The following is an 11902-nucleotide window of genomic DNA, read 5'->3' as shown; positions in this document are numbered from 1 at the left end:
AGTGCAAACGAGAACACGCGATGCCAGAAAAGAGTGTTAGCGGGCCGGAGACCTGCTGTCCTCGGACGGCCCGCGGGAAGCTGCTTTTCTTTGGCTCTGACCCACAACAGATGGCAGATAATGATAATAAATAGACTCTGCAGACGCTTGTGTCCGTTTACACTCTGACCTTCATGGCAGAATGAAGCATGAGGCGTTTTTAAGGCACGACTTACCGGTGAATCGGGTGAGAAACGTAAATAAATGTGGCCCAATTGATTAATCACTGTACATTAGGATAATTCTTTTGTTTTACAGGTTTTCTGAAATGTTACGGGCCTGTTTAAATATGCAAATGAAACCTTTTAATTAAATATGCACTAATTCGAGAATTCTACTAAGATAGATTCAAAATTCTTGTTTGATTTTTCTTGACATATCAGGTTTTTAGATTTTGTTTTTCGGTTTTATCACCCAGTGACTCAGGAAACACTGTCAGCAGGCAAAAAAAAATAAAAAAATTTTATCAAGTTTTTTAGGAATAAAATGTTATATAAATCAGGTTGAATGATATATGAACAAACCCTTCAGTAAAAACCTTCAGAATATAGATTGGAATAAAACTGTAAGTTTTGGTGTATATATGTTTTACTGAAGTGGAGAAAAAAATTATTTTGTGAAAACGGCCTTTAAAAATGCGTATTGTAATCAACAGACTCAAATAGATAAAGTGCAATAAAATAAATACACTAAATGTGTATTTTGGATGGTTTCTTTCCCATACCAGTGCATGAAAATACAATGGTTTTGCCATTAAAATTCATTCAAATATCATGATAATCGAAACTTGTTTTTATAATGACCAATTATCAATATCATGGCTGTCATGAATATCACCTATATTCTTTCAAAAAAACAAAGGAAATTCCAGTCTAGAGTCTTTCATGCTTCAAAGACATCAACATTTTATTGTACATTTGTAAAAATTAGTTTTAAACACAAAATGTCTGTATCCCTCCTTTAAATCTGTGATTTTTGTCCTGTCCAACCTCAGACGACTCAACTACATCTGACCATTAAAATCACTGCCATCTTTGTGACATAATCTGTTGAACTGATATTTGAAAAGAATTATTCATATACTTTATGCATATACTTTTTTTGTGTCCTTATTTCCCCTGTATCAACCAAGTGTTTTTTTTTTCTTGACATTTGATTTAAACGACAGAAATCAGGGTTACGAGGATACAGACCCCATGCAAAATGAAAACAGAAGAGCTTGTGTCATATTTAGTTTGATGTCCTGAGGTTCAGCACCTTTGGCTGATTATTTGTTGAAAAAGAAGCATTTTTGTATCCCATTTTGTACACTGAATGTGCAATGTAACATGTTAAAGGGGCAATATGTAAGAATGTTCATGTATTAATTGCTTTTTAATGCCAATGTGTGAACAGCTTGCAATGAGACCTTCCCCGGTGTCTTAGGTTGTCTTTGAAAGCCTATAGATTGATTTTTATGTGGAGGACTTGGGATGTTTTTGGTGGGAAAATCAAAAGGATGTGATGTTTACGCTCCCGAGAGCCTCTCCTCCAATCAATGACACATGAAAACTAACGAATGCTTATACAATGTTCAGGATAACACCGAAAGAGCCGTTCTGTACTGTAATGTCAATGTGTCATGCAAAGAAAAGGGATTCATTCAAACTATAGTCTCACAGAGACAGATCTATATAGTCTATAGTCTCAAATATACTTTATAATAAATAATCAAACCTCATCTGTTGCCGTGATGCCGGTGAATCTCAGAGCTGCTGCAAACATCCACATACTTTCTGAACTGCTGTTTCTCATTTTTGTTGTGTGTTTATTATGTTATCGAGAGAAAAACTGCAGCACATATTCACATATTCATCTAAATCTCTCAGCAGTGGACAGCGTCGGGATGTTCATTAACTGCATATCGCTGCAAAGGTATTTCCAACTTTTTTTTACTTCTAAGAGAAGAACAAAAATGACCTTTGCAGTGTATATATCGGGGCTTTGAATCACATTTGTTACGAGTGCGGACATTAAGTTGCTGCTGCAGTTCACGTAATGACCACCGGTGGCGCTAATAACAAGGGTTTCTACATATTACCCCCCTTAATCTTGTATTAAGAAGCAGGTTCATGCATAAAGAAAGAAAGGATGCAGAGGAAGAAGTCCATCAGCGAAAGTAAGTAGACCTAAATGAAAAGAACAGGCTGAAGAATCATCACACTTGTGAACTCCTACAAACGTCCTTCACTGAATGTGTTCTTTCATCAGTGTCTCTGTTTTCCACACAAACTTCTGTTTCTACAGGGGGAAAACAAGGAACCCCGAGAAGGTGGAGTATTTCCATCCGCCCATCAGGTTTCCTCTCTCCAGTTTGAGCGAGGCTTTATCTCCTCTCTCCATGGTCACCAGACCAGCGTTGGTCGCCGCCTCGCGCGTCACGTCCTGATCGCCGGCGAAAGCAGAGAACACCGGCCAGCCGTTCAACACCAGACTCACCTGGACGGACAGTAAGGACAATCGCTAGGACACATTTCTCAATATAATCACTTTTTAAAAACTTCACACAGTGATCACAACATCAGTGTATGTGAGGTAAACTATGATCATTTATCATTGCTTTGACACAAAATACGTTCAATGACGACTTTTTTCAAATTACATCAAGTCACCTTCATTTATACAGCGCTTTTAACAATATAGATTGTTTCAAAGCAGTTTTACAGAGATAATAGGAGATTACAGTAACAGATTGTTTAGGCTTTACAGCAGCTCTAGAATAAAGTTATTATCCAGATAAAGTTAGTTTTGATTGATTCACTTCTGTTGTAAAGATCATTAGTTATTAACTTAGGGGCCGCTAACACGACACCGTTCTAACAGAAAACCCTTAACGCGCTCCGGCCGCTCACTCACACAACAGTGCCTGGTGTATCGTGCACGCAAATGAAACCATAAAAAAAAAAAAGAAAAAAAATCTTTCAACAACGCAAACCCGTGAGAACGCTGATGACGTGCACATGCGTATTACGTGTTCTGTCTATAGGTATGCGTGTTTGAATATATATGTGCGCAGGTGTGTAGTCCTTTTTTACAAACCAACCCCCAACAAACTACTAGTCTGGCCTTAAAAAAAAATTATAATACAGAATTATTTATCGCTTCCGCGAAGCTACGTGAACCAGAATTATCCCGACATTTTATCTGTAGAGAGGTAAAGGGAGGGGAAGGAGGGGAGAGACTTGTGACACTTCAGGACTGCGATGTCGTCATGTCCAGGCGCAGGTCCTTCATCAGATCAAGAGTCAATTCTTCTTTTTCCCACTCAAACACAAACACCGCCAAAACTCAAGGTGCCTACAAGACAATTTGCACGTTTTCATACTCTTTTCTACTCTTCTGCTACATTTCTACAGTAATACCATATTTTAAATATCTAAAAAAAATAATAATAATGTGACATATAATGAAATAAGTTGCCCGAATGCAATGAAATAAATATGCAATAAGGTGCCCACATTCAACAGGACCATAGGAAAGGCACATAAGGCCCATCAAAAAATGACTTTCCATTAATTTATAGGCAAACCTTCTATGAAGGAACTTGCATATCTCCAGGACACTGTGTGTATTGTAATGTCCACCCATTGGCCCAACGACGGAATCCAACGGTGTGGGCGAAGGTATAATGCGTGTATGTCTTTTCAGCGCTCCAGTGAAGTTCACTTTATTTATTAGAATTTAGTGACATTCCTGACAGAGACACACAGTGGTGTGTGAGTGTGTTCCAATGGGAAGACACTGACACAGCACTGTATGGGGATGTTCCTGGTTACAGGTTCCCAAAGACTGCTCTGCCACTTGCCCTTAAATACCCAGACCACAACAAAAGGGTTATACCAATATTTTTTAGAGTTGTTTCATGTACCCCAGGGGGTAGCACCTGGTTTCGGCGGAGAGGGGCAGAGGTGTCAAGTAACGAAGTACAAATACTTTGTTACCTTACTTAAGTAGAAATTTGGGGTATCTATACTTTACTGGAGTAATTATTTTTCAGAAGACTTTTTACTTCTACTCCTTACATTTTCACGCAATTATCTGTACTTTCTACTCCTTACATTTTAAAAATAGCCTCGTTACTCCTATTTAATTTCGGCTTGTTTTCATTCCGGCTTGTCGTCGTTAAAATAAAAAGAGAGAGAGAGCATTAATTGCATTTTTTTCCTTACATTACTTTTACTTGTATACTTTAAGTAGTTTTGAAACAAGTACTTTTATACTTTTACTTGAGTAAAAAGCTTGAGTTGATACTTCAACTTCTACAGAAGTCTTTTTAAACCCTAGTATCTATACTTCTACCTGAGTAATGAATGTGAATACTTTTGACACCTCTGGAGAGGGGAGATATCTTGAAGAGACATCACCCAAAGAGGAGAACAGAATTCTCCAACGTTCTCAATCTTTCTCATTAAACCAGCGACTGCAATGAAATTAAGACCATTTTACCAATCGCACTGAGACACTTAAAATGATACCAAACATGAAAAGGAAAAACAATAGATTCACAAGGTACATCATATATGATATATAGACATTCTTGGTGAACTTTTGGTGACTTGAGGAGGGAGAGGGGGATGCAGAGATATAAGGAAGGAGATAAGTTTGGACAAGACAATGTCCTGTGCTCTTTCTTTGTGATCTTCTGTCCAGGGTGCGTTTTATTGCTTTAGGCTATTGTAGGGTGACAGCTTTTGTCTTAGCAGGAAAATCAATTCTTACAGTATGATTATTACCGTCTTGTATAGTGTCTTTTGTATTGTGTTCTGTTTTATGCATGCTTTATGATAGAAACACTAGTTAAAGTAACCTTATGCCATTCTTTCTATCAAAATAATAATCATTTAATACCCAAAACATTGTAACTTCCTTGACCATGACAGTCAAACTAACATCAGAATTTCATAATTTCTTTGTTCAATGCAGAAGAAATTGATTGCAACTTCAACACCATCGACTCACTAAACCATCAAGACTTTCTCCTGAGACTTCATCCGGACGCTCGTTCAACGTCTTAGGCATTGCAAGTCTTGCACATTTAACAAACTAAACGGAGGTTTAGTATCAGCGGTAGACCCCTTGTTCACAAGGTGCTTTAGACTGATGGATTGGTTCATATGGTTAAATAATTCGTTTCATTGCTTCATTCCCCTGTTTCTGTTTCCGTACCCATGTATATGTGATTTGTGTGTATGTGTTTGTTTAGATTAGTTGTGTGCGTGATTCAGTTAAATAAAACTTTGTGCACATTCATGCAAGTTTTGAATCTGGTCCCTGCTTGTAAACCAAAGTCCCTTTAAGGATGCGATCGCAGCTACATGCTAAGAAAGAGTTTTTTTTTCCTGCGGCCACAACAAATATCCTTTCTGGGAGTTGATAGACCATCAGTATTGAGTGTTTGCTGGACGAACGGATTAATTGTGTGTAATATTAATTCAGGTACATCTAGTTAAAGGGGCTATATGTAGTTTTTCTACTAAAATGAATCCTTTTTTTATTGCCTGTGTGTGAAGGGGTTGTAATCTCACATTAAAATGATCCACTTGGTGGGTTTTGCTATTACCTCTGAAAGCAAGTATTCCTATTTCTATGTGAAGGCTCCGGGTCGGATTTACAGAGAAATCCAGTGACGTGACTGAGACCTGCGTGCTCCTGAGCCTCTCGCCTCGTCTACTGACTTTGCACTCAACAGCGACGACACTGCAACGTATAACATGGAGTCTGCTAACACTAAGAAACGACCTGCTCCCAGCACAACACAGACTCCAACACAAACTCCACATAATGATAAAAAACAAAAACAAAATGTATCTGCTGAAGCTCGTCAGGCCAAACGTGAAACGACGAAAACACGGATCAATGTCGGCAGGGCTTTTGAATCATGGAGAAACCTCCGCTTTGTATTGGTTGCAATCTGAAACATCACCGCTAGAGGCCGCTGAAAACTACATATAGCCCCTTTAATTCGATTAACTGATCCAAGTATTTATAATTAATTATAACGAGTTATAATTGATAGTTTTAGCGCATTTTGAATGTGAAGCTGAAAGTTGGTTATGACAAATGTATGAAGAGTTTTTAAAAAATCAACATTCAGAAATGTGTCCTAGCAATGGCAGATTTAGAATTTTTTTTTACTTTTCTTTGGTAGCTAAAAAGTTTCAATTTAATTAATGTCATAATTGATCAACTTTGCATCATTAAACCTGTTTCTGAATTGAATGACAATGAACCGAATTGAGCTGAATAACAACACTTGTCTTCTGTAGAGCTGCTTTAGGGTTGAACTTGAATTTGTTTCATAATTGATGAATTTTACAATAATCTGTATTGGTTAAATCGCTATATAAATAAATGTGACTTAACTTGACAACATCATTTAATTTGTATTATCTCCTAGTTTTAATGACTTTACTAATATGGAAAGAAGTAGAAAATACTTTTCTTTGTCCTGAATCTGTATTGTGTGGAAAGCGTTAGAAATAACATGACTAGACAAGGACATGAAACTGAAGTTTCTCATGAAATTCTTCACGAGTGACGTGAAATGTTAAATGTTGAATGATTCACCTGTATAGTTTGTCTGTTGTAGACTTTGACCACATTGAAACTGAAGCTGTACACTCCTTTTCTGGGAGCCAGGAAAACGCTCCGTGCCGGATCGAAATGACTCCCGACGTTCACCAGAACCTTCGACGGGACACAAAACACACGTGTTGCTTCATGCACTGCTGATAAAATGGCTAAAGCATCAATCTCATATTCATTACACCTGGTCGAAGTATACAGTGGCTTTTTCAAATGCACGTTATAAGTGACTCCAACTCTCAGTGTGGCAAGCTGACAATGACAAGTTGCGCATTACAATTAATCACAGCCTTTGCGATTTCAAAATCGCGATAAGCCAAATCGGTTTTAGTGCAATTACATGGAAATTGTGATTAATCGTGCAGTCCGAATTACTATCTTTAGTATTAACTTAGTATCAAAGTACGAGTAATTTTTTCATCCCTAGTAACTACAGTTAAAAAATACAATGACTACTAACTAATGGTTTACTATCTTTAGTATTGGCTTAGTACCAAATTACCACTAAGTTTTACATCCCTAATAACTACAGTTAAAAAATACAATAACTACTATCTAATGGTTTACTATCTTTAGTATTGGCTTAGTACCAAACTACCACTAAGTTTTTACATCCCTAATAACTACAGTTAAAAAATACAATAACTACTAACTAATGGTTTACTATCTTTAGTATTGGCTTAGTACCAAACTACCACTAAGTTTTTACATCCCTAATAACTACAGTTAAAAAATACAATAACTACTATCTAATGGTTTACTATCTTTAGTATTGGCTTAGTACCAAACTACCACTAAGTTTTTACATCCCTAATAACTACAGTTAAAAAATACAATAACTACTAACTAATGGTTTACTATCTTTAGTATTGACTTAGTACCAAACTACCAGTCATTTTTACATCCCTAGTAACTACAGTTAAAAAATACAATAACTACTATCTAATGGTTTACTATCTTTAGTATTGACTTAGTACTTAACTTCCAGTAATTTTTACATCCCTAGTAACTACAGTTAAAAAATACAATAACTACTATCTAATGGTTTACTATCTTTAGTATTGGCTTAGTACCGAACGACCAGTCATTTTTACATCCCTAGTAACTACAGTTAAAAAATACAATAACTACTAACTAATGGTTTACTATCTTTAGTATTGGCTTAGTACCGAACGACCAGTAATTTTTACATCCCTAGTAACTACAGATAAAAAATACAATAACTACTAACTAATGGTTTACTATCTTTAGTATTGACTTAGTACCGAACGACCAGTAATTTTTACATCCCTAGTAACTACAGTTAAAAAATACAATAACTACTAACTAATGGTTTACTATCTTTAGTATTGGCTTAGTACCGAACGACCAGTAATTTTTACATCCCTAGTAACTACAGTTAAAAAATACAATAACTACTAACTAATGGTTTACTATCTTTAGTATTGACTTAGTACCGAACTACCAGTCATTTTTACATCCCTAGTAACTACAGTTAAAAAATACAATAACTACTAACTAATGGTTTACTATCTTTAGTATTGACTTAGTACCGAACTACCAGTCATTTTTACATCCCTAGTAACTACAGTTAAAAAATACAATAACTACTAACTAATGGTTTACTATCTTTAGTGTTGGCTTAGTACCGAACGACCAGTCATTTTTACATCCCTAGTAACTACAGTTAAAAAATACAAAAACTACTATCTAATGGTTTACGATCTTTAGTATTGACTTAGTACTTAACTTCCAGTAATTTTTACATCCCTAGTAACTACAGTTAAAAAATACAATAACTACTATCTAATGGTTTACTATCTTTAGTATTGGCTTAGTACCGAACGACCAGTCATTTTTACATCCCTAGTAACTACAGTTAAAAAATACAATAACTACTAACTAATGGTTTACTATCTTTAGTATTGGCTTAGTACCGAACGACCAGTAATTTTTACATCCCTAGTAACTACAGTTAAAAAATACAATAACTACTAACTAATGGTTTACTATCTTTAGTATTGACTTAGTACCGAACGACCAGTAATTTTTACATCCCTAGTAACTACAGTTAAAAAATACAATAACTACTAACTAATGGTTTACTATCTTTAGTGCTGACTTAGTACCGAACGACCAGTAATTTTTACATCCCTAGTAACTACAGTTAAAAAATACAATAACTACTAACTAATGGTTTACTATCTTTAGTGTTGACTTAGTACCGAACTACCAGTCATTTTTACATCCCTAGTAACTACAGTTAAAAAATACAAAAACTACTATCTAATGGTTTACGATCTTTAGTATTGACTTAGTACTTAACTTCCAGTAATTTTTACATCCCTAGTAACTACAGTTAAAAAATACAATAACTACTATCTAATGGTTTACTATCTTTAGTATTGGCTTAGTACCGAACGACCAGTCATTTTTACATCCCTAGTAACTACAGTTAAAAAATACAATAACTACTAACTAATGGTTTACTATCTTTAGTATTGGCTTAGTACCGAACGACCAGTCATTTTTACATCCCTAGTAACTACAGTTAAAAAATACAATAACTACTATCTAATGGTTTACTATCTTTAGTATTGGCTTAGTACCGAACGACCAGTCATTTTTACATCCCTAGTAACTACAGTTAAAAAATACAATAACTACTAACTAATGGTTTACTATCTTTAGTGTTGACTTAGTACCGAACGACCAGTATTTTTTACATCCCTAGTAACTACAGTTAAAAAATACAATAACTACTAACTAATGGTTTACTATCTTTAGTATTGACTTAGTACCGAACTACCAGTAAGTTTTTACATCCCTAGTAACTACAGTTAAAAAATACAATGACTACAAACTAATGGTTTACTATCTTTAGTATTAACTTCGTATCAAAGTACGAGTAATTTTTACATCCCTAGTAACTAGAGTTAAAAAATACAATGACTACAAACTAATGGTTTACTATCTTTAGTATTAACTTCGTATCAAAGTACGAGTAATTTTTACATCCCTAGTAACTACAGTTAAAAAAATACAATGACTACTAACAAATGGTTTACTATCTTTAGTGTTGACTTAGTACCGAATGACCAGTAATTTTTACATCCCTAGTAACTACAGTTAAAAAATACAATAACTACTAACTAATGGTTTACTATCTTTAGTATTGACTTAGTACCGAACTACCAGTAAGTTTTACATCCCTAGTAACTACAGTTAAAAAATACAATAACTACTAACTAATGGTTTACTATCTTTAGTATTGACTTAATATCGAACTACCAGTCATTTTTACATCCCTAGTAACTACAGTTAAAAAATACAATAACTACAAACTAATGGTTTATTATCTTTAGTATTGACTTAATATCGAACTACAGTAATTTTTACATCCCTAGTAACTACAGTTAAAAAATACAATAACTACAAACTAATGGTTTACTATCTTTAGTATTGACTTAATATCGAACTACAGTAATTTTTACATCCCTAGTAACTACAGTTAAATGCACTGCTGATAAAACGGCTAAAGCATCAATCACAGACTCTACCTGGTCGAAGTAAATGGTCATGGTGCGGTTGCTCATCTCCGAGGGCTCGTGGTTGTTGTTCCTGACGGCTGAGAATGCGACCCGTCCGCTTCCCGAACGCACCGACATTCCCAGAGCGTTCCCGGCCGGCTCTGTCGTCGGAGTGGAGTCACACACTACTAAACACTTTCCCTCCAGCACAATGGGCTCTGTGTCGTTCTGGCCCCGGACCCTGAAGCCTGTCACACACAGGAGCCCAGCGAGCAGTGAGACCCGCGAGACAACCATCCTGGTGGATTCAGATACACTCCAGTGTTTCAATATGATGAGGTGTGCTTCACCTTCTCCTCTGTCGGCCCAAAACTAATGCTAATCTAATCTCGACTCTAATGAACCCGAGTCCAGAGATCAGCGCAGAGCGGGTCTGATTGTGAGCGGTTACTTGGGATATTGGATCATTTCGCACTTCAGCGTTTCTGTGTTGTGAGATATACTGCATATGTGACTGTATCACCGCAACACACACACACACTCGCCATCTGGACGAGACGTCCCTCTTGAGGAGACCATATGCCTTCCCATCAGGCTTCCCAACATTCCTACACACACTTACACAATAATGACAGACACACACACACACACACACACACTTACACACACATTCACTCACTCACACACACACACACACACACACACACACACACACACACACACACACACACACACACACACACACACACACACACACTCACTCACTCACTCAAACACACATACACGCACACACACTCTCACTCACTCACTCAAACACACACACACACACACACACACAAACTCACTCATACTCACATACTCACTATTTTAAGTTTTGTGTTTTTGTCATATTTATTTGTTTGTTTTTTAAGTCTAAATAGTTCTTATTTTTCTGTTTTAGTTACACACACACACACACACACACACACACACACACACTAACTACACGTGATATTTTTAGTTTCACGTTGGATTCGGTTAGAAGGTTTAACTTTTAAAGTTGATAGTCAAAATGATTTGATGTGACATACATTGTCCATATACTCAGCCCTTTAAATATAAATCTAACCTTCTCGAGATCAAGGAAATATCAGGTAATAGTATGAGGAAAACATGTTATTATTGTGATAGAATATATATATATATATATATATATATATATATATATGGTGAGGAAAATAAGTATTTGAACACCCTGCTATTTTGCAAGTTCTCCCACTTGGAAATCATGGAGGGGTCTGATATTGTCATCGTAGGTGCATGTCCACTGTGAGAGACATAATCTAAAAAAAAAAAAAATCCAGAAATCACAATGTATGATTTTTTAACTATTTATTTGTATGATACAGCTGCAAATAAGTATTTGAACACCTGAGAAAATCAATGTTAATATTTGGTACAGTAGCCTTTGTTTGCAATTACAGAGGTCAAACGTTTCCTGTAGTTTTTCACCAGGTTTGCACACACTGCAGGAGGGATTTTGGCCCACTCATCCACACAGATCTTCTCTAGATCAGTCAGGTTTCTGGGCTGTCGCTGAGAAACACGGAGTTTGAGCTCCCTCCAAAGATTCTCTATTGGGTTTAGGTCTGGAGACTGGCTAGGCCACGCCAGAACCTTGATATGCTTCTTACAGAGCCACTCCTTGGTTATCCTGGCTGTGTGCTTCG

General features: G+C 36.2%; 1 protein-coding gene across 1 annotated transcript; it reads right to left on the bottom strand.

Annotated features, from left to right (window-relative positions):
- Positions 1–578: 578 nt before the first annotated feature.
- On the bottom strand, positions 579–10700 carry LOC311287841 (cerebellin-1). The gene is made up of 3 exons (XM_084404937.1): positions 10224–10700; positions 6646–6765; positions 579–2517 (listed from the first exon to the last, which is right to left on the bottom strand). The coding sequence occupies exons 1-3, from the start codon at positions 10488–10490 to the stop codon at positions 2320–2322; spliced, it is 585 nt and encodes a 194-aa protein (XP_084261063.1). The 5' UTR covers positions 10491–10700; the 3' UTR covers positions 579–2319.
- Between the last annotated feature and the right edge of the window lie 1202 nt (positions 10701–11902).

Source organism: Rutilus rutilus (assembly GCF_951802725.1).
Source record: "Rutilus rutilus genome assembly, chromosome: 3".
In the NCBI taxonomy this organism is placed as follows: Eukaryota; Metazoa; Chordata; class Actinopteri; order Cypriniformes; family Leuciscidae; genus Rutilus; species Rutilus rutilus.
This window is presented reverse-complemented; position numbering and strand designations above follow the sequence as displayed.